Source organism: Bidens hawaiensis, unplaced genomic scaffold (genome assembly GCF_021521415.1).
Source record: "Bidens hawaiensis isolate Kalapana, Puna unplaced genomic scaffold, B.hawaiensis_p1.1 tig00036540_1, whole genome shotgun sequence".
NCBI lineage: Eukaryota > Viridiplantae > Streptophyta > Magnoliopsida > Asterales > Asteraceae > Bidens > Bidens hawaiensis.
Genome location: NW_027496386.1, coordinates 45,643 through 70,769, shown reverse-complemented (window position 1 = coordinate 70,769; position 25,127 = coordinate 45,643). Strand labels below are relative to the sequence as shown.

The 25,127-nt window shown below is 32.1% G+C and overlaps 2 protein-coding genes and 1 pseudogene across 2 annotated transcripts; 1 reads left to right on the top strand and 2 right to left on the bottom strand.

Moving 5' to 3' along the window:
• Positions 1-8,540: 8,540 nt before the first annotated feature.
• LOC143588627 (uncharacterized) lies at positions 8,541-14,634 on the bottom strand. Its single transcript, XM_077069584.1, has 5 exons — positions 14,455-14,634; positions 13,805-14,159; positions 12,583-13,679; positions 10,882-12,030; positions 8,541-8,675 (listed from the first exon to the last, which is right to left on the bottom strand). The coding sequence occupies exons 1-5, from the start codon at positions 14,632-14,634 to the stop codon at positions 8,541-8,543; spliced, it is 2,916 nt and encodes a 971-aa protein (XP_076925699.1).
• Positions 14,635-19,171: 4,537 nt separating this feature from the next.
• LOC143588626 (replication protein A 70 kDa DNA-binding subunit C-like) lies at positions 19,172-21,760 on the bottom strand. Its single transcript, XM_077069583.1, has 6 exons — positions 21,747-21,760; positions 21,484-21,649; positions 21,117-21,384; positions 19,517-19,616; positions 19,312-19,442; positions 19,172-19,212 (listed from the first exon to the last, which is right to left on the bottom strand). Exons 1-6 carry the CDS (start codon positions 21,758-21,760, stop codon positions 19,172-19,174), a joined length of 720 nt encoding a protein of 239 aa, XP_076925698.1.
• Positions 21,761-24,203: 2,443 nt separating this feature from the next.
• LOC143588620 (zinc finger protein ZAT11 pseudogene) lies at positions 24,204-25,127 on the top strand (annotated as a pseudogene).

Sequence of the window (25,127 nt, the reverse complement as noted above, 5' to 3'; positions counted from 1 at the left end):
CAAAATAGCTTTAATTTAATACCATTTAATGGTTTGAATGTTACAAAGACAAACTTCCACCAACTTTGACCATAAGAATCAACTCCTTTCACACTAAAAAGTCAAACTTTGACTGTTTAACCATATTTTGGGTGAATTATTTTACAACTATTTTGGGTTAACCCTATTTTGGGTAAATTGCGTTACACCTATTTTGGGTGAATTCATGGTGCACCCGCGCTCGATGTCTCATTGTTCGGCTACGGTCTGGGTCCCAATTTTGAAAATAGACGGTCTGCTAGACTTGAACCCATGACCTTTCTCATATTTCAACTGTTGACTTGCAGTTGACTTTTTTGAGAAGTTCTGATTGTGTAATATTTAGCTGACCCAATGATATCAGTAGATCTCTACAAGCATCCGGGTGTCACGGGTTTAAGCTTTTTTAAAACCATCTAAACATATATGATCAGTCTTTTGATTATTTCAAAAAAAATATCAGTAAGTTTCTTGACATGTAATCTACATTTGTTTGTTTTTAACATGAAATGCTGCTAGAACACCTAGTTACAACATAACACAATATGAACGGAATATGTAATATGTCATTAAAACAAAAACGACAAGAACGCGCTTCAATGATAGCATCATACCGTATCTAGTGTTTAGAGTCAGTGCTTTACGCACGTGCAGACAAAATTTTCAACTATATTCGAATCTAGGGATTACTTTTGCTAAGAATAACATTTAGTACTAGATTCAGATCTTTCAAGTCAGCGTTTTGGCTTATTCGGATAATACACACACAACCGTTATATGAAGTCATTATATGGTAAGATCTAATGTTACGCGAAAAAGAACAGTTATGATCAATTGATCATACCTTATTTTGCTGCAACCATGTGTGTTCTCATTTCATTTTAAACTTCATATTTTTCTTAATTTGTCAAGGTCAAAACTTGTTGGATTTTTTATTCATGGTGCGATGAAAGATCTCGATAAACGCTAATCTCGATCTTTGTATGTAACTTCATAGGGGAATTCAAGAATCACCGGACTCGCAAACTTTTGAAGCCATGTTCAAGATGTCAATGAAAACATTTGACCATATCGCCTCACTTGTTAAAAAAGAAATCATGGGCAAGAAAATTAAGCCCACTGACCTCGATGGGAACGGGTTGAACCTATATGATATAGTTGCTGTCGCTCTAAGACGGCTAGGCTCTGGTGAATCTTTATTATCGATTGGAACTTCACTTAACATTTGCAAAACCACTGTTTCTCATCTAACCAAACACTTCGTGGATGCGTTGATAGAAAAAATTCATTCCCATCTTTGCTGGCCTTCAACCGAGGCCGAGATGGAGGACATCAAATCCAAATTTGAGAAAATCGGGGGCCTCCCAAATTGCTGTGGCGCGATCGACACCACCCACATTTTGATGTCTATGGCACTCGCTGACCAGTCAACTCGTGTTTGGCATGACCGAGAGAAAAACCAATCCATGACGTTACAAGCGATCGTGGACCCCACTTTGAGGTTTCTTAACATCACCGCCGGGTATCCTGGACATTATACTGATGAGAATATCTATAAGCGATCGTGGACCCCACTTTGAGTCAGTTTAAATTTCATGTCATTTTTAACAGTTAACTATACTTGTCATAGTGTTGCAGTAATGTTAAAATGACCAAACAGGTTACAATTGTTGTGTTACAATAAAGGTGGCAAGTTTAATAAGTACGAACTCGTATGTTTGATGTACTAAAAAAAAGACGTCTCGTTTTAAAGATATATTAGTCATGTAAATTAATAAGATATCATAAAAGAAATACAAGGTTGATTCATAATGGACCTTGTTTGGTCTATTACGGAATAAAAACTTGGACTTGACAGGATAAGACCGGACCAAACCGGATCAAACCTGTTTCATATGCCATTTAATATTCCGTGGGTCATACTCTTTTTTGATAGGTTGTATATTTTACTTTTGGTTTTCGATACCAAAGTCTTCCCCGTTGATCTCTTGGGAAAGTGATAATCTACAACTTGGGGTTGTCAATTACCTTTAGAACGACCCAATTCTGTAATTTTGGGACACAAGTATTCAGTTAGTTCGGACTTGTTTAATGTTGAATCGCGACCAAGACAAAAAGATCGAAAAGGCATGTGTTTCCTTTGTTAAATAAGAACAAATGGTTTAATTAGAGATTTTCTAAGAATCAACTTAGTGAAGTCACCTATTACATATACCGGAAAAAGGAACGATCTGTCGGGTTCATGATTGATCTTTGAGAATGTGGATTAGATTGCGTGTACAATTTATTTTCATGGTAAACGTCACTTGAAAAATCAAATTGTCCCTAAAAATTGAAGTTAAAAAAATAATGATCATTTTGAGTTTACATTTATGTAAATGCCAAAGTAGCGATGGTTTAATTGAAAATGGCGATTGTGTATAGAGGTGTACAAACGGGTTTAGGAGGAAAACCAAACCGGGTTGGTCAACAGGTTATATTAAATCCGTTTGTAAAAACTGGTTTGAATTATAAATCAGAGTAAGAGAAAAAAATGTTTGAACATGTTAAATCGATTCGGATCACACCATAAACCGTTTTGGGAGCAAAAATCCGTTTTTCTCTTTTCAAGCCGAGTCGCGTACAACATTGGTTTCAGTGAACGCGACTACCAACTGGCAAGTTGGGTGGGGTCCAAACCGGTTTTTAGTTGAAAAAACTGGTTTACCGGGCCCATACGGATTGTGGAGAGAGAGTCGGAAAATAATGGGGTTCGAAATGCAAATCTGCAAAACATGAAGGGCTTTTGTGTGATTTATTATAACATAAACTTATCGAATCAAAATTTTGAAATAAAAGATTGGGGTTAGGGTTTATAATATCGAAAATGGGGATTAATAAATTTGATGTGAAGAAGCTTTTGAACGACAAGAAGTTTTGGTTCGCTTCTTTCTTAATCGGTTGGGCTGCTGCTTTACAGGTATTATTATTATTATTAATTTTTTTTTTTGAAAGACATTAAATCATTAATCATTTCAATCAATTTGATTAAATTAACGTGCTAATTGTGCGAACCAAGTAGTGTAATTATATGTATATATAATTACACTACTTGGTTCGCACAGTTAGCACGTTAATTTAATATGTACGTTAACTTTCCCCTAAGAACAAAATATGTAATTGTTGGATATAATGTGGTTACAGAGACAAGATTCATTTAAGCAGAAGTTTGGAACAACGTTAGATGATCAAAATACTAGTGAGTCAACTGAGGAGTTGTAGCCAATTGGTACATTGTTGTTACATGAATGTTTGGATGGTTTTAGTGTTGTGAGTTATGAAATGATGTTAGGGCTTTTAAGTCATTAAGCCTTAAGTTTTGGTCATGTTTGAAATAATGTGTAACTTTCACTTTGCTTTTTACAATGATAAATCAAAGAAATGGAATTTATAGTTTCACTTTGTTCATGTTTGAAATAATGTGTGAATTTTACTTTGTTTTAGTTTACATGTAATTAGTGCGGTAGAAATCGTTAGGCACTAGTTGGGCGGTGGGGTAGGGACTAGATTAATCAGATTGGAATTTATATGTAACTTTTCAAATAGGCATATACATACCAAATTTTATATATAATTTCTTCAAATTTGACCAAACACCGATCAATCATCGGTGGGGTACCGACTAGGCGACTGGCGATTAATCGAGGATTATTTGACGCCTAGACGGGATTTTTGCAACCATGCATGTAATTGATGCCCTTGGTTTGTGTGACAATGAGTGCTTGCTTGATGAAGCGGGTTTAAGATGTTATATCTTAGTTTTAACATGATCTTGCGATATATAGATCTGTAGGTGGAACTACGTAGGACATTTTGTGCCAATGATCTATTCTGGCGATGTTTTACTAAACCTGCACTCAGATATTTTTTACGAAACAAGGTAGAAAATAGATGCGGGGTAGAGATATAACGGGTATCTAAATAGAGTTGTTTCAAAAGGAGGATATACACTTGCCTTATTGAAAGAGTTTGCTTGATAAGAATAGCTGATTGTGATTATGTGCAGACGAACATTGCAATCATTATCTTGTGGCTGTACACTACTTAACAGTAAAGACTAGCTTTTTCTAGGAGCATGGCCGATAAGGCATTTCTAGAACCTTGTTTTTCTTGTTTTTTCACCTCGGCCAATTTCACCATTCTGGAGCTCGGTTTTGGCACTGTTTTGGAGTTTCTTTGTTGGCCAAAAACTATATAAGCCGGATTGGATGGGGCTTTTAATTATAGATTATAGAGAGAGATGAGTGGTTAAAAATAAAAAGAAGGTTGTGATGATATGACAATATATTTGGATTTCCATATCGGATGGGTTTTGGGTGTTACGAAGAACGAGTATGTTTCTGATGTGCGATCTGATTAGAAATCTTTTCTAGCGTTTTAGGTTTTCTTATTGCGGATGGTCTTAGGTAAATTTATGTCCTAGATTTTTTGCACATAACCCGTATATTAGTATATTACCCATTTGTCGTATATGGTCATAAAGATTCTTCATTATGAAATTACCTTGTCACCTACTCTTCGATCTTGAAGCGATACAGTTGATTTCTTAGTAACAGTTTTCCTCGCAAATTTCAGGGGAAGCTGTTAATCTTATTACTATATACCATATATGTGTCAAATCAGTTGTGGTTGTCTCATTCAGTTGAAATACAACTCCTTTTATTTTGGGTTGTCCTAAAGTTCAACATTAGTCCTATGCACATCTGTTTGTGTCACAGGACCAAAAGCCGGAATGGTTGTTATAAACCGCAATTGTATGGACCACAAACATGTCTTGATGAGTCATTGTTTTGGCTAAGTTGAGATTTGAGCAGTTGCAGTCCAAGGTTCCCACCATGATATGGTTTCAATCAAGAAAATTGAGCCATGTGTTTGCAAGTTTCCATCGTAAAGTTTGAGTGTTTGACCTTTGTACCTCTTTGTACGTACACATAAGCATTTGAAGGTACGGTTTATTATCGTGCTGACTTTGTGAACACGGGAAAGATATTGACAATCTCTGTTATAAAACATGAATTTTCCAAGATTTTAAAGGTACGGTTTATTATCGTGTATGTGAACACGGAAAAGGTATTGACAAACAATCTCTGTTATAAAACATGAATTTCCCAAGGAATTTAAGGAAACAAGAAAAATCTAAACACGTATAACAAATGTTAAATATTGACTCGCTATTGGTTATATACTTATATAGTTATATATGTAGCGCACGTTCAATACAAAAATCAAAGTAGGAAACGCAAGTAGTGCCTAACATTTGTATGTAGTGCTGGCTAGATATAGCGATATAGAGAAAAAGAGACGGTTATGCAGTTGTTTAATAGCTGTAATCAATAAGTACAAATGTTTATACGTCTTTAATTATGTCTTAAAATTAGTTTATCATTAAACGACCATCTAAATTCGAATAAGAATTTTCATTTTGGAGTGTACCCAAATCCCAAATGGGCTTGTTTAGCCCGGTTTAGACTTTAGTTTGTACCTAATACACACGCCACCAAGGATTATATAATACACTTTTTATTATATTCTTTTTCCCATTTTAGTTCCATGACATTGACCAAGCACTTTCACAATTTGAATTAGAGCCTTTACATTAGAGTGTCTTTGTTTAATCACTTTCTAATGATGTTCACATTGCTCACCAACCAAATCTGTTTTGGATTCCTCTACTCCCATCTTGCCAAGTTATACCGTATAAAAGTACGAGAAAGTATACGACGGGGGATATTGTTTGTAGAATAAGTCTAAAGCCTTAGAAATTGAGTATGAAATACTTGTTTAAATTATTTCAAGTCATGAAAAAGAAGGGGTTTTTTCTTCATCAATTGACTTGGAGAAAAGATGCATGCAACATTGTTCCAAGCATGTACCGATGGATGGAAAATGGTCATGTAGGCATGTAGGGGGGTTATTGTGAGTTGTGATGTAAACGAGCCAAGCTACTTAAGATTGACTCGTTAAAAGCTTGAATTGAGTCAAGCTCATGCTTTAAAAATAGAGTTAAAATTGTTCATTTGCCATGGCTAATTCTTTTATTTTGTTCATTTATTTGAAGTAACGAACATTATTTATTTTTATTATTTGACAAATTTTGTTTAAAAACTATTCATAAAAATATATATGAATAGTTACATAAAATTTAATTAACAAATACTAAACGAGTCAATCCCGTGCTTTAAATGTAGAGCTAAAAGAACTAAGTTCGAGCTTTTGTAATCAAAAGATTTGAGCTCAAACCTTGTTGAGCTCGGGTTCGGCTCAACCTGTTTACACCACTAATTATTGTAACTTTTTTTTTATAATATTAAAGTCCTTAAACTTGTTTAACATATGTATTTCCATTTTTTGAATTAATGATTTGTAAAAAGGATAGGGGCTTTTTATGTTATATTGTTATTAACCGAAGGAACCCTCTGTTTTAAATATTAAAAGGTAATGACATTTTTATTTGTCTCACACTAAAGGGTTACAAACTCCTCGGTTCAGTTTTATGACTTTATGTGTCTCAAACCATGTTAGAAGTATGTGCTATAAAGGGTAATAAACTTCTTAATATATTTAAAAATAGAAGCTTAACTGTCTAAAAGATAATACGTATTTAATCAGGAAAATGTACATGATTTGACATATAATGTGACTTTTTTAAAGTCTTTTCCGTTTATTTAAAGTCACTTGAAGAAGAATAAGCGTACATATTGACGTGGACCAATTTAGAGATGTATTTTTATTTCTTGGTTTAAAAAAATATATACATTCGCTTAAAGTCACTCAACTTTCTTTATATATTTAAATCATTTGTAATCTTTTTTATGATATAAAAAGTATAAAAAAGCAAAATAAAAAAAACATAAAAGATCAGCTTTCAATATATATTTAAATCATGTGTAATCTTTTTTATAAATATAAAAAATATTTATAAATAAGCAAAATATAAGAATCGTGATTACCGTTTTATGTTTTGTTTTTTTCTTTCTTCAATTTAACTTAAATTATATAATTAGGAAACTTATGTTATTTATTGATGTTTTTCACTATTACGCTCTGCTTTCTTAAATTAGTTGCAACAATAATTCATCACTGATTTGTAACCAAGACCACATGTAACTTTCATTTACCTCAATTAATTCTATAAAATTTAAGTCACTCTGTTTTTTAGGGGCTAGGACAAAGTAGAGGCGTATTCTCGTCTTACCAGACCCACCCTATCGTATGAGTGGTTTTAGTGGACAAACTTGTTAGTTATTTACAAAAACAAATACATCTAATGAAAATTAAGTGACTTTAAATTAAAGAAAACTTTTTGAGTTATATTATTAAAAAAGTTAGATAATTTTCTTACTATATAATGAACATTTTTCCATTTCTATACAGTTTTCCATTAAAGGTAACTTTTCTTTAGAACATCGTATATAAACGTAACTTGAAAATATTATATTATATATATATCAAGAGTTATATTGCTGTGATAGTTTGTTATTGGCATATTATTATGTTTTTATACTTGCATTATGATAATGAGATATATCTATAAACGTTAATAATTGTAGTCTTTCTTTCCTATATAAAATATAATATCGTATATAAAATTGTGTCGACGCTTCAATGGCTAGGTAGAGGTTTAAAAATGACTTCCAATTTTCGCAATAATTACATATACAAATTTCTTCCTACCGAAGAAATGATGCCGTTTGAAAGGGATCATATATAACTACACATTGATAATAAAAGCATCAAGTCAACTATATTTAACACCTTATTCATAGAACTTTTGAATTATGAATTCAAAAGGCATTTGGCGTAACAGTATTGTTGCTTCCTCTATTCTAAGGGGTGAGTGTTCGATTCTCGCAGTGAGGTATTAGGTGAATTGTATATTTGTTATTTTTGATACGTTAAATAATATGATTACCACCAAACTGTTGGTACATAAAAAGATGTATCAATATTAAACATTGGATTTAATGACCAAAAGTTATTGTCATTTCATATCCGATTGTTGATATGTTTTTTTTATGACCTCTTGGTACACTAGTGATGTACTTATGTGATAACCAGAAACCATAGGCGAGTGGAAGTCCTCTACTCCTCTTAAGTGTGGAGAGGCGCTCCTACCCCCTCACCAACACAATACAGCAAATTAAACATTTACAACCAAGGATGAAGGGGCGGTAAAGGGCGCTTTAGCCCCAAAGGGCACAACCGCATTAATGGGGAAAGAGCGCAAATGTGTGGGGTCAACTACGAGACTATAAATCCAATTAATCAAATTCAACCTTCACACTTTATAAAATAATCAAATAGATAATAATTGTGTTGTATGTTAAACCATTATGGGTTTTTAATGGAAAGTTATTGAGAGCCCTCATGCATACATGATAGTGACTTGATCAAATGTTTTTTACTTTTTGGTTAAACCGGTACATATAAAATAATATAGAATAATGTCCACTCTCTTGTTGTATTCAATAACCTTAATACCACTATCTTCTTGTATTCGATAATCTTAATACACACGCAACTACTTCTCTATTAGTATTATTAGCCCAGCTGAAAGTCCTCTTAAGAGTGCTAAAGTCCACTCCCTTGATTGTGAGAGGTCCTTTTGTGATAAAAGACTATTGAAAAATAGATAGAGCTATAGTTATAGTTATGTATAAAAGTTTATTAAATAATAATGAAATAGTTGTGTTGAGATTGAGCATTAAACACTAACTTAAGCTCGTGTTTAGCTGATTTCAAGCTCGACTCGTTTACTTATTAAAGTTATATTGTATTTCTAATTATAAAGTTTTTTAATATTTAATTGTTAATTGCAGTTATATTATGCACCAAGTAGACAAGTAATATGCTATTTTCCCAGGTCAAAAAATATAATACTATATATTTTAGTAGTGTAGAAATAGTGACCCTTTTAAGTAACTGAAGGAGCTAGCTTACCTCACCCACAACAGTCTAACTCCTCAAGGGGTTGGTCAAAATTCAAGACCACTCTACATGAGCCACTTTAAATTTTATAATCCGACTCGTAAGGTCGTTTACATTTGCGGGTAATTTAATGTGTTTTAACAACCACCAATTTTTTCTATTAATCTATATATGTTATCATGAAATAAAAAGACGGTAAATATTTTAACGATAAGCTAACCTACTCTTAAAAAACTACTATAAACCACTCAATATTGAATATATGTGAAGTAGAAGGAAATTTGTAAAAATAATATTTTATCATAGATTGGTTTCTAGTTGACATGTTGTAATGTGTTTTCACGTAGATATCGTGTTTTTTTTACAAATATTTTTATTAGATGATCAATGGTTATTAACTACCAAAAGGAAAACAAGTGTGTACATTATATTTTTTTTCTTCCTTTTTTCCGTTAAAACTGCTAATTCATTGTAGGACAGATTCCTCAGTCTCACAAAAAGACACAACTATATATATACGTTCATGCCACTAGACTACATGAAGCTCTTTGGTGTGTACATTACCATATATGGTTATTTTATTTTAAAATTGTTGGAAAATATTTATAATATTATTAAATAAGAAAAATGGTATTTTGGTAGAGTTTGATAAATTATAGCACAATACTCGTAACATGACGAAATTAGTCGTGTTAGTGTTTGGGGGTAAATGAGTTCGGGTACTCTAATTTAGTCAAAAAGTGATAAGACAAGTAAATAACATGTTTAAAGAAATTCAATAAGCTAGCCGTTTATGACAAGATAACATGTTTAACTAATTATTTTAAATATGTTAACAAGTCTACACGACACATAATAAAGTGTTTATTTAAGCGGTGTGGCATTATACTTTTATGGATATTTCCTTATCACGTGTAATCATATTTTATAAATTATATGGATCGTAATTTCTGGAACTTTTATTTTATTGTGGTAGTTATGTTTTATTTCCTTTTTTTTCGAAACGTATTATGTTTTATTTCCTGTCAACCGTTTATTGAACTTTTTATATTTAATCGTGCTAAATGTGACGTGTTATTCACGTTGCTACACCGATTGCATTTAATAATGTTAAACGTGATGTGTAGCTTACTAATTAAACATGTTAGGGTTATTAAAAAGGGTCTTATATTTAGAACATGATATAATTAATCCTCTATTAATAAGGACTGCAGTATTTTAAAATCAACTGAAAAAAAGTCACCACATCCTAAACCAAAATCACATATATACCGGCCACTTATGACAACAAACTGATTTTTTAAGGCAAATATTTAATACTATTTAATGATTTATCCGGTCATAAATAAAAGAAGCAAATAAAATAGTTTAATGAGTCAAATATTTTAAGTGTGTATTCACAAATCATAATCATAACAGAAAAATCTGGTGCGTGTATTTTCCGCGTGGAAGGTGTATGACGGAGCTTTATAATATTATAATCCCTTCATATTACGTTATTACAAGATTTTCGTCTCCAAGTTGATCCACTAGCACATCATCATGACATAATCAATTATATTATACTAGTTTGAGACCCGTGTATTATACGGACAATAAATGAAAATTTAAATATTTAAACATTAAGCAAAATACAATCAAGAACACATTTGTCATATATTGTTAATATAATTACAAATTACATTAAAATTTCAATAATTACAAAAAAAAAAACATTACACAAGTATTTTATAAATAAGAAAAAATTTCCTTGTACACAACATTTGTTGTTGTATTGGTCAGATTACCTTGTTTATCAAGAATCAGAATCTTTAGCCCACTCCTGCTTGTAACTCTTGACAACGCGACGTATAGTTGTCCATGTGAGAACACGGGTTCTTTTAAGTACAAACCTACCCTTGATAACGATTGACCTTGGCTTTTGTTTATCGTCATCACGAAACATACTGCAAGGGGAAATTGTCGTCTTTGAAACTTGTAGGCTATTTTGTTGTCTGATGGAGTCAGTGGCGATCTATGAATCAAAACTCTATGACCAATGTTAGTTCCCGAAATAATTTTGGCTTCAACTACACGAGTACCTAAAGATATAATCTGTAGTCGAGTACCGTTACATAAGCCTTCTTGCTGGTTAAGATTTCTAAGGAGCATAACAGGAACACCAACTTTCAACACCAGTTTGTGGTTTGGTAGTCCGGATATTCTTAGACCATTAAGCAATTCTAGAGAGTATAAAGCTGTATCAACAGTGTCATTGATATATTCTGAACTGCATATGGTATCTGAACTTAAGTACTCGACTTCATCACCTGGAAAAAACTTGTGCAAACTATCATTAATCTCATCAACAATTTCGTTTGTTGCTGCAAGTATTGCTCTATCCTGAAAGTAATGTTGGTTCTTGTAATTCTGTAGAATATCAGGATATACAAAGTCAAAAAGTTTTGATATAGGATCAACTGAATATTTTATAAGTAGATCGTCAGGTATATCTACCGTTGCGACACCATCATTAGGAACGCCAATAGTACCTTCACCTATATCTAAAATCCATTTAGCAAATAATCTGGTTTCCTCAACATCAGATGACGGCGTACCCATAGTTAACCTTAGGTTTTTTGTTAATTTCAAGACATTGCATTCACTCCAAATGTAAGAAGAACATAGAGAGGCGTTTACAATGTCTTGTCTAGTGCCCTTTTGAACTACAGGTAGAATTTGTCGAAAGTCTCCTCCAAATACAACAACTTTTCCTCCAAATAGCAAATTAGAAGATAAAACATCTTTTAAAGACCTGTCAAGAGCTTGAAAGCCATGTTTGTGGTGCATTGGAGCTTCGTCCCAAATTATTAATTTGGATTTTTCTAATAATTGCGACTCATCTGTACCTGGATCCATGTAGCAAGTAGAATCCTCACTAAGATTTATCGGAATATGAAACCTGGAATGTGCTGTGCGACCTCCGGTTAACAATAACGAAGCAATTCCACTTGAAGCAACAGTTAGGACGATTTCGCCTTTTGATCTTATGGCAGTTGATAAGGTCTTCCATAATTACGTTTTTCCTGTTCCACCATACCCATATACGAAGAACACACCCCATTTATTCTGTTGAACAGCCATCATTATACGATCAAAAACATTTTTTTGCTCATTAGTAATTGAATTAAATAGAGTTTGGAACTCTAATTTTTGCAAGTTTTGATCGTATGCCAACTCTTCTTGAATCAAACTATTAGATGCAATAGATATATACTCGGAATCGGGGAAAGGCATGGTTTGATATTTTCTTAAGCTTGAGTTGTTGCGTAGCAAGATTTTTTCAATCTCAAATAAAGTGAGGTTCTTGATTTGATATTCGGTTAGCTATAACTCTATTAAAATAGAATAACGAATTGATTTCCAAATATTAATGACTATATATATAGATATAAAGATTGTAAAACTAACTACCAAAGTATTAATACCTGGTGACTTTAAAAGACGTCGTTGGTTGTAAAGAATGTCATCAGAAAGTCATTTCCAAGTATTTATCCAGACATGCTCTGGTCTAGAAAGGCTGTCAGTTGACAACATTGTATTGAACAACGCGCGTACTCCATGACCCAACGATGAATGGCTTGCCTCTTCAATTGCCTTAATGTATTCTTGATCATCTTCTAACAATCCAAGAGAGTAGCAGGCGTCTCTAAACGAAGGTTGAAGACGACCGTTAACGGTACGGATGTCTTCGAACGATTGTGGACCTATAACTCTATTCAAAAGAATTCGTAAGAAGTACGCTTCCCTAGCTGCAGGAGACACGACATGAATTCTTCCTATGGAAAACCCCGATTTTCTTCGTTCCCAACGACGGGGTTGAGCATGCCAAACAAATTCAGTAGGTAATTCAACGTAAGTCAATTTACGCACGCTAGCATACTTTTCGTTGCACTTCATCCAACCAGTAAACATGGAAGAGGAGACGCTCTCAACTTTTTCCAAGACATTATCAAGATCATCATCCACACCATAAACTACATGTTGTTGTCCAGGAAGATGGAAAGGTAGGCGGGTAACAGAAGGCATCCTGTAATGGACATCATAGCCGAAAATACGCCAAGCTGCCTTAGAAGCAGATAAATAAAGACAATCATAAAATTGTTTGATCTCATCGACCTCTGGTTGTTCCACGTTTGCTTGTGTTTCGTTTTTTGAAAAAAAAAAAACAGTAGCTCGATCAGGTCCTTTGTTGATGTATTTAAACAAATACTTTATAGATGACGCCTGATTGCACCATTCAACATTAATGTGTGCTTGATATCGTTTTAATAGGTACTTGTTGTAGGGGACCACACTTCTGTTATCTAATTGAATGTCTTCTTTTTGAACAAATTGACCTGAATCGCGTCTTCTATACTGGGGATAACCTTGTGAATCGACAGATGTTGCATCGCGGAAATTCTTTGGGAAATTTTTTGAACATTTGTTGTCAAACATGCACGAGCAGGTCCGATTATGGGCACCACATGGACCGTGAATCATCAATTCACTCACAAGGTAATGTAATTCAGGGTCCTCATTCTTATCAGGAATCTCCGCAGAAATAAAAGGGTCAACGTGTTCTACATCGGGAAGCTTATGATCGGCATGCATAAATAAGCACATATGAGCATGAGGCAAACCACGCTTTTGAAACTCGATTGTATAAACAACTGCATGAAAATTTTTGTTTATAAGTAAAAACATTAACGGGTTTCAGTTATATGTTTTTATAAAAAACGTAATCTATATTATATTAGAAAATACGATGAAAGAAACATATGTAAATGATTCATACCTGCTTGTACTTTGCCAAGGACCGCCTTATCTTTCAGGTCTTTTAACAGGGCATCAAGCTTGATTTTAAACAATCTGCACAAGATGTCGGGCCTATCCTCTGAGTTAAGAGTGGTGTCTTTAAGAAATCTTGTCATCTCGGGCCACTTTGGGTTGCACGTTACTGTTATAAAAAAATCAAGGTATCCAAACCATTTGCATAGTGTCATAGCATCCAGGTAGTTTTGAGTCATATATCGAGCACCTCCTGTAAATGACGAAGGTAATATGACGGTGCGTCCCACTTTTGAAACACTGGATGTTCCCTGGTCTCTTAGATTCATGAGGTTCTCGTACGTTGATGATCTTAGTTTTGTCTGTTGACTACGTATAAAAAAAAGCTTTCGCTTTCAATCATCGTATACGCGTCAACTAAAAACTGTTGTAACAACCTCCTTGAGTTTAAAAGAATTGAGAACTGATTGAGCCTATCTTGAATCCTAAAGGCGAACCATTCTCTCATTGTAGTAAAAGACCGTTTGCTGTCATCACCCTCGTTAACACCTCTATGATATATATCAACTCGATAGCCATCTTCACCATTAATAAATATGATTGGATATTGAAGAGGGACATATGAAGGATGTAGCTCACTTATAGGTATTATTTTACCGCCATGGTAGTTACAAGAATATCACGAGGCTGAAGGGAGTCAGAAACGTCTCCTATGAGTAAAGTTGCAACCTCAGATGTTGTTGGTAGGTTGTAAGTTCTTCCATCCTTTTGTCGATTTGCAATAAGACGTAGTTTTAAATCAATATGAGGGTTCTCTTGCAAAGAATCTCTTGCCATTCTATACGTCTTAGCTAAAACATTTTGTGAATCTAACATTCTTTCAAACGTTGAATAATCTGAAGATCCATTGCTTTTGCAGCCTCAGTTGACATATTTTTCGAGTCACTGAAAAACAACATGAAACACATAAATATGAATATATGCCCAAATTCTCAAAAATGTAATATCGCATGGATAATAAAGTGACGTGGTACTAAAACAAAGAAAGCATGTGTGATACTTGTAAGTGTGATTATATACCCAAATATTTTTTGTCGGTTTGTTAGCTCGTTGTCGGTGTCATATATGTACAACTGTGAGAATTTGGCTTTGCATCCAGGTTCAGGTTGAAGGCTTCCAATCGAATGATAATTTTGACTATTCGACCTGAATACAAATGGACCTTTTCCTCGATTAATGGCTGTATCGATTTTACCTCGCATTGAAGTAAAAGAAAACATCGAGTTGTAACGTCTAATGTTTTTCAAAAAATATTTGCTTGTTGCGTCAATGCCTCGAAATAGGTTTTCATATTCAGGGTTGGATGGGATATATTATGGTAATTCGACCTTCCCGTAACGACAACAAAGCGAGTAACTTCCTTTTGCGATTTTGTTTTGTCCCCTCTTCGCTTCATCTTTCCAAAGTTTTGCATGACATATCACACATGCAACATTTTGATCATCATGATCCAAGTAATCTGATTATTTATAAAGTTAATAAAATAATGTAATAAACAAAATATATAAGGAACAACGTAAATAGTAGTTTTTTACCAACCTTTAGACACGCCGGAATAAATATCAACATCAAATACTTGAGGCTGTTGATTTGACTCATCTGTAGTTTGAGAAGACGGACTTGTACTTGAAGACTGGATATTTGATGTGGTTGATATGTTTCTACCCCTTTTCATATCCATTAATGTTTTCCTCTATCTACGATTATCTTGTGAGACGGAAACATCAATATGAACCCCTAGAGTGCGAATAAATAAGAAAGGAATACTTAGTTTTAGAGATTATAAGTGATGATTGAAGTTGAGGGGAGTAATTATGTTACTCTTGTTTATATGTTTGACATATGCAGGAGACTGGCGTAGAGTTGTTGGTTGAATGTCTGATGACGGTGAGAGACCTTTTCGTTTCTTGTTGTCTAAATTTAGCTTTTGAACCTTTCGGGCATGTTGAGCATTGGAAATACCCAATATATTACCTATATGTTTTTATTTGCATGAAAAAAGTAAATGGTACATTGAAACTCAGCAGTGAGTATAATAAATTGTTACGTAAAAGAAAAGTTACTAACCATTTGTAATGTCTTCAAAAGGTCTTCTTGCATTTATGACAACTAAAGGCCAAAAAAATAGAAGTTTAGATTTATTATATTTAGAATTCCTAAATATTTGAATTTGTATGGAAAAAAGTATATGTTAAATGGATAACCAATAGTGTGTATAATAAACGGTAACGTAAATTACTAACCATTGGTAATGTCTTGAAAAGGTGTTCTTGTGTTTTCGACGGCTAAAGGAAAAAAATCACACTTTAAGTATAGCTCATATTTTTTGTATTAAGATTTAAGTTAGTGATATTGGCTTCGCGTTGTTTAAATATAGATCATAATTAACAAATAAGTTATTGAAAGTGATAAAGTATTCTTAGTAGGATATAATATAGAATTAATACCATTGGTAATGTCATGAAAATGTCTTCTTGAAGTTCCAACTACAAAAGACAAAACATAAACAAAAAAAAGTTATTTGCAATAGTAAGTATTCAAAAAAAATATTCGTATTTTATTTGTGAAAATTAGATAAAAAAATTTTGTGATATAAACTTTTGTTGGTTAATGTAAAGTCAAATAGAGTACTCCTAGTTAATGTAAAATAAAGAATTCTTAGAAGGGAAAACATAATAATACTATTTATTATTTACCAATTTTGTGATATAAACTTTTGTTGATTAATGTAAATACAAATAATTTTGTAAAGAAATAACAAAATCATAAACCATAACAATTAAAACATGAAATAATTAAAACATAAACCATTAGAATTTTATATTTAAAATAGTGCGTGAATAAACCAAAAAAACCCAACTGTCGATAAGTACCAAAAATTTAAAGCATTCAAAACAGACGATACGATAAATAAAAAATGGTAAAATGAGGGTTTTCCTCATTTTTCCATTTTGGGAATCAAGAGCTTGGGCTTGCCATTTTGTTCACCACCAACAGTTGCCACCAAATGAGACTTGGTTGTAGACTGAGTCGGAGGATCATCCACATCATACACATCAATAAGATTCCTTTTCAAAGTTGGAGTTGAGCAGGTCGGGGAAGTCTTCTCATTGTTGGATGCGATGGTCTTTGCTGTGCTTTTTTCCACTGCTTTTAGATTGTCGTCGGTCACCGAGATAACATCCTATTTAAGTAAATACAAAAAAGATCTATTAACAAATATAAATGGATGATGTAAAAAATATTTACTTGTATATTAGTTAGATTGTTTTTGTATAATAGAGGAAACTAAAATAAAATGAAAAGTGACATACCTTTACACTAAACGTGTCAACGGACGCATCAACAGCAGTGGAGTCGGATTCTTGATGCTATTGAATGAATTAAACAAACGAATTTTAAAAAAAAATGATATATTTGAATATCAATTGAATTGAAATTTACAAAAAAAAATCTATATCTTAAAGCGATGTTTGATCATGGAAAGTTTAAAATAACAATTGAAACATACTAAGATCAATCAATCAATCAATCAATCATGCCCAGTAAAATCCCACCGACAGCAAAGCTATAAGTAGGGTCTGGGGAGGGTGGGATGTAGGCACACCGTACCTCTATCCAAAGGAATAGAGAGGTGGCTTCCAGAGAGACCCTCGGCTCTAAGTACATGTGAATGAAGCAAAATAAAGGAAATCAAAGTTTAACAGTTATATAAAAACTACTACTAATTATAATAATATTAATAATAAGATCACAGTTTAACAGCAATATAAAAGCTAATAAAAATTATAATAATAATAATAATATATGTAAGGGAAATACCATTATGGCATGTGACCTAAATAAGTTAAGTCTAAGCCCTAAGGTATTCAATTCTCTCTAAAAATCCTTAACTTTAATTCTACTTCTCCACGAATTCCTATCCTCAACCATGTCCTCGGAGAGGTTTAGGTCTAATAATAATATATGTAAGGGAAATACCATTATGGCATGTGAAACATACTAAGATATTGATGAAAATAAAATACCAATAATTTTGTAAATTAAAGTTAAAAGCCACAATTGCAGGAGCTATCAAAAAAATGCATTTCATTTCCTAACCTAAAATAAATAATTACATTTGAATTTACATTAGGTAATTATAGTAATGGATTTCATTTCCAATTTAATCCACTTTTAAATATTTGTAAAAGGTGAAAAGATAATTAAAAGTAAATCATATTCCATTCAATTATTAACCAAAACACAAGACAAATTTTGTTGAACGAAACTGATGGTTAGTACCTGGTTAGAGTTAACTTTCTTTTGAAGTAATGCTAATATAAAAGCATCTTCAGTTATCTTGGAAATGTTAATTTGAGAGCCTTGATTATTCAAGTTAAACTGATTAACGGAAATCTTGAAAGCAAACCATTTATTCTCTAGGTTCTTCAGTTCCTCAGAAAATAGGTCCGAATCAGGAGGCCCCTACATATAAGTTAGTAATTAACTATTAATAACAATTGATATGTATAAAGTACAAACATAAAAAAAATATTTAAATATTTTTAAAACATACATTTATGACTTTAAGCAGCAAGTCATAAGCACTAATCTTAAGAAGTTTGTTAGCATGCCCCTCCCATAAACTCAAATCGACAACCCTAGTGGCATCTTGGACAGAAAGATTAATACGATACCTACATATATGGACAAATATTTATTTTAGTAAAGATACAACAAAAAGTAGTTGTACCATAGATATATTATTAAAAAAGTAGAATTAAGGACAAAATTTAAAAACCTTGGTACAGCTTCAACAACAGCGCCGTTGCACTTTTGATTACAAATATACTTCCCACAAAACTGATTCAGAATATGTGATCCCTCAATTTCACCTTCTTTGTTGACTTTATCTCTGACCAACTTTGTGCAAACCTTGCAACTCACATAATACCATTGCATATATTTCGACATAGGAAGAATCTTTTCACATATAATAACCTGTTTAGGATGAGAAAACATAGAAAGACAAATGTTAGTAATGAAGTATTAAAAATGTTTTGAACAGATCTAGTTACCTTATAAAATTGTTCGAGTTCAATGATTTGACAGAACTCGATTGAGTTAAGAAACTCCTCGCAAAACGGAACACGAATAGTTTGTGCAGAAAGACGGCTACTTGATGAAGGTTCAGAAGGCAATGAACCAAGATACCTAATAAACGACAAATAAATATTATATAAAATGTGGCATAAGTTTTATACTAAATAACAAAAAAACAACGGGTAGTAAATATAAATGAAAACAAAACATGGTCTTGGATTCATTGATTTCAGTTACTAACATTAAGCGAATTTGAAATAGCGGGACGCCCTTGAAAGAAACAAAAATAATAAAGAAGTATAAAAAATTATTTTTTGAAAAGGTATCTAAGTTTAACATTATCAATAAGAAATAATCAACGTATCAAACCTTCACGTATCCTGAATAACCCAAATTGTAACACCACAACTACTGGAGCTTGATCAGGATTTGACAAAATATAATTTGACATGTCAACCGCGTATGATCCCCATAGAGTTAAAGGTAATTCCTTGTTGTTTCTAAAAAAATGTGAGCAAGTTTAATCATATAAAAATTTAACATTTATTAAAAGTTGAAATAAAAATGAAGTTACCTTAAACCCTTTAATGTTAGATACATCATCTTGGTCTCAACACCATTAGATTTGACATTGTCTTCAATTGGTTGATATTTAGCTACAACGCCAATCACATCTATATTGCAAAAATTAGATTAGAAATAAGTGACGACGGTTATAAATAACCGATCCATTAACCCGAAATCCAGTCGTAACCGAACCGAAATAACCGAGCCTGGTAAAGAATGATGGTTTGGTCTTGAGTTTTTTAAATAACTATTAAGTATTTGGTAAAAATCAACAAATGTTGTAGCCAAAAGGTTATAGTTCCAAATATGTAATAATCAATTAATCGTTAATTAAAAAGTAAATATAGACCCTGATACATTATTTTGGGTAAAATGAAAAGATCGAAAATTTTCAAGCTCATATGGTAAAAATGAAAATATCGAAACCAAACTAAACCCATTTTTTCATTGTCATATGGTAAAAATGAAAAGATCGATTACAAACTAAACCCATTTTTTCACTGTCATATGGTAAAAATGAAAAGATCGAAACCAAACTAAACCCATTTTGAAAACCGTAAAAACCGAATGGCTTTAGAAATCACATTTGGCCTATTTTTAAATTAAACAGCCGTAAGGAATTAGTTAAAATTGATTGACCAGTTGCAATATTTTACAAATTTCATTGACCAAAACAAATAGATATTACACAAATTCTGTTACTGTTTGAAATCAAGTAACCGAAACAAATAGTACATGAATTATCTTCTGTTTTGATTTATAATTTTTATTTCTTTGATTTTGATCGAAAAATCAATGTTTTCATAACTGAACCGGACACCGAACTGGACGGCCTACCGGTTCACCGGTTCAACCGGTCGAATCGGTCGGACCGGCCGAACAAATTTGGTCAAAAAATGAAGGGTCAAGCTTAAAAAATATTTTTCAAATTAAAAAATATTTTTTTTCATACAAAACCGGTTCAACCGGTCCGGTTTTTCGGTCCGACCGGCTGAACCGGTTCGAACCGGCCGGTTCTCTGACAGCCGAGCGAACTGTGTGAACCGGACCGGTTGATGGACCGAATCCCGGTCGAACCGGTTCGACCGGCCGGTCCGTTCTCAACAACATTGCGAAAAATTATTCTTGTGTTATAAGTATTAAATATACTAATGCTAAAAAGGACCATAATGAAAACTTGTAACCCAGATTTGCATTAATATAAATATGCACCAGATTTTCACAACCACTACTATTTTCATTATTACTATAAAGAAAACATGTTACATTAATATTAAGTTAGAGTAAAAACTGTTGAGTTATTTAAAAAAAAAAATCTAATTGCCTTGTTTATTTAAGTGACTAAAAAAGTAATATATACCATATTATCATATTTGTATAAACTGAGTACGTTCCTTCATTTCTGTTACCTATGATGCAATTAAATAGTAGTGGTTGTTTACCTATTAATAGTACACATTTTTTTTATCAAATGAAGTATCTAAAAGATAAACAATGAAATAACTAAAATGAAATAACATGTACACATAATAATAATAATAATAATAATAATAATAATAATAAATCATTGAAATGTATATATTTTTTTTGAGTTACATAATACTTACCAACAATGGTGTTCGGTTTAGTAACCATGTCAATAAGATCATCAATGCTTTGAAACTTGAATCCGTGTAAATCACCACCAAAATCTTCACAAGGTGTAACAGTTGATTTGAGGAAGAGATTGACCTTTTTGTCATTGTCCACATACTTGTATTTAGTACTGTAGTCACCAACCGAAACATTCTTTATGATGTAACATGTCTTTTCAGCTAAATATCTCTCAAACTTGTATATATATCTTTTTAATATACTCCCATGGGCCATGTTTTCCTAGCATATAAAATGAATTAATATCAATTTATAAAGGCAATATAAATGAAAATATAATGAAACTAAGACATATATATGTAAACACATAACATAACATACCTCTTCATCAATTAAGACCATGTCCATTGAGATTAGTTGCTCGGGTTTATCAAGAATATGATTTTCCCAAAGTCGAATCACACGCACTTTAATTGTTGAGTCTTCCATACAGCCCTTTGATGAGGGAAATTGATTCAGCATAATGATGCTCTTGTCACCGACCGATCTGTATTGAAATTAACAATCATATAAGCATATGAAATATTTGAAAGTAATAAATAAGAAATGAAAATAAAAATAATATGAAAAAAAAACATACTAACCTGTTGTTTGTCATAGTTCTTCTGAAGTTGGTTTTTGTGAGTGTGTGAGACAGTAGATGAAATAAGCTTATGTGATATATATAGTGTTGAGAAAAGTAAATATGGAATGTTATTTTTAAAACTTTATATAATTATTCCCCTAAAATAATGGGATAATTTTAGAAGACTCAAAATTCGGGAAATTTTGAAAAAAAAAAAGTAGACATAAACTAATAATCCTTATTTATCTTGCTTCCATAGTTATCTACAATTTATTTTAGGTAAAGTTATATTTGGAATAAGGAAAAAAAAACTCCCAATTTTATTTGAAATCTAAAAAAACCGGAAATACTGTTATATGTTAAATTAAGAATTTATTAAAAAAAGTCAATATTAAGTTCAGGTTACAACATTTTAAACGTAACCTAAAATACATTTTATAATAAACATAGCATATAAAAAAACCGATATACATTATGTCAATATAACGAATTTATTAAAATTAAAGATATTGAAACCAGAAATAGTGTGATTTGTTAAAGTTGATTTTCTGTGATATAGCTTTTAAAATTAATTTGTATTTGTTTCCTAAAAATCTTCATCTTCATTGAAAATTTAAAACATAAATAAGGAAAATCGGTTGACATATTCCTCCTAATAATATTCCGCTAAAATTATGGAAAGCTTTCCATGTCAAAAATTTGGGGTTAAGTTGAAATGTTATATACAGAAATGAATTTAAAAATTTAAAGATATTATTTTAAAAAACGAATTTATACCATCTATTTCTAGTCTTTAACCGATTATGTGTTATCGAATTTAAGATTATGTGAATTCGAATTCTCGTCTTTAACCGATTTTTTCATTAATTAATTTAATTACACATTTTTATTTTTGGTTAAATTGAGTTTGTAATATGAAAAAAAAAATCCCAAATTCGTTAATTAATATAATTACACATCTTTAGTTTTGGTAAAAAGAGTTTATAATATGAAAAAAAAAGTATATTTTAATAAAACCGACCCAAACAGAGTTGACCCAAACAGAATTGATACCAAAAAGTTAATAAAAATTATATGTTAATAAAAGATTAAAGTTTGTTGTTTTTGTGTTCTTATCTTAATCTTCCTATTTAGGGTGCTAAGTATAAAAAATGTTGGGCATTTGAGTATTTACACCTTTTTTTATATTATTTTTTTAACTACTATATTGGTATTCTGAAAATGACATGATGATGATCTGGTACTGATTTTCTTTTAAAACAAACCGTGTGTAAAAAGTTATTATGAAAAAATTACACACAAAAAAAATATCTTTTTTTTTTTAAAGTAAATAAGGAAAATTGGTTGTTAAATTTTGAATAATATTTCGCTAAAATTATGGAATATTTGAAGGAGTCAAAAATTTGAGAATTAAGTTGACATGTTATTGATCAGATTTTAATTTGAAAATTTAAAGATATTATTTAAAAAACGAATTTATACCATTTTTTCTCGTCTTTAACCGATAATGTGTTATTGAATTCAGGATTATGTGAATTCGAAATCTCATCTTTAACCGGTTCTTTGTTTAGTTAATATAATTACACATTTTTATTTTTGGTTAAAATGAGTTTATACTATTAAAAAAATCCTAATTTTATTAGAAATATTATAAAAGGAGATTAAGTTGACCTGAAACAGGTCAAGTTATTTTGAATTTGTTCACAAATAGATAGATGTTTTACTCATTTGTCTTTTTTATAGACTAAACTAGATTTTAGGTTTTTGATTTTTAAAAGCATGTTTAATTTTTTTAGTCTAAACAGAAATATTTTTACATATTATGGCTTAATATTTTATTCTATATCCCTTACTCTCTGGTGATAATCTCATCTATTTTTTTATTAAATAGTTTAATCATTTTACAGCTAATTGTTTGACTCATGATAGTTGAATGGTTATTTAAGTAATTAACTAATTACTCATATAACATATGGCTTATGAATACATTATAAATAACGGTAAAAAGTTTAACTTCAACTATACACATATAAAATCGAGCCGAGCGAGCTTTCCTAATCCTTTGCTTGTGTTCATGGGAATGGGCGTATGACTCGATTGACATCAATAACTTATACGTCGCAGAAAATTAATGTTTAACACATTATAAAAACTTTGGAATATGATTTATATTGAAACAGCGTCACAACCCAACAGTTGATTACAAAACAAACAACAATCTAGAAAGTGTTCTCCCAAAATTCTAAATATTAATATAATGATATAATTATAAATTAGAATCCAAATATCAAATTCTTTTTGTTTCCTTTTTGGGTGCAAGTCATGATAAGCTAGCTATTTATGTCATAACCGACACAATAAGTTGAAGCTTTCCAGAACCATTTGAACATTCTTGGAACCTTTTACTCACAACGTACTTGGTCAGGCTTACATGGTTCATAGCAGCTACCTACTATTTTCATTTTCACACCATTTTTCTCAACTTGTTTCACTTTACCCCCTTACTTTTTATTATTTTCTACCAAACCCACCCACTTAGATGTCTTCACAATTCAAAATCTCTAGCAATTGCCGTGGCCCACAAGCAGAAAAGGTCATTTTCGTCTTTCACACACTTTGGTCAAACTAAGCTAAGTCAGCACTATTTTGTTACCTATAAATACACCCCCACCCCACAACTCGACAAGCCACAACATTAAACCAAACTAGACATTAGTACATTACATTTACAAGATGGTGTGTATACCTATGAAGAGATCTAGAGAAGACTCATACGACACGACGATAACTAACATGGCGAATTACTTGATGCTACTTTCACGTGGCACTGAATCGGCACTACTGCTTTCACAAGGCACTGAATCAGCTTATGGTGCTGATTCAGTTACCCGAGTTTTTGAGTGCAGGACGTGTAACCGTCAGTTCTCGTCTTTCCAAGCACTCGGAGGCCATAGAGCTAGTCATAAAAAGCCTAGGCTGGTTGATGGTGACCACACGGGAAGTCATCATGACGAGATTGTCTCGCCATCTAAGCCCAAATCACACAAGTGCTCGATTTGTGGGCTTGAGTTTGCTATAGGACAAGCGTTGGGCGGACACATGAGGCGACATAGGGCCACTATGAGTACCACCGATGACCAGTCTCTGCCACCTTCATCACCGGTGGTGAAGAAAGTGAATAGTAGACGGATTTTCAGTTTGGATTTGAACTTGACACCGTTAGAGAATGATTTCGAGTTTAGAGTTGATGATGAGAAGGTGACTCCAATCACGGTTGACTTTTTCTTATGATTGGAGTTTGATGTATTATTGTTGAGACTTTTTTTTTCATATTTTTTTCCTTTGGGATTATACTATTTTAGAGCAGATTGTAATATTATGAGGTAGACAAGATTTTCTA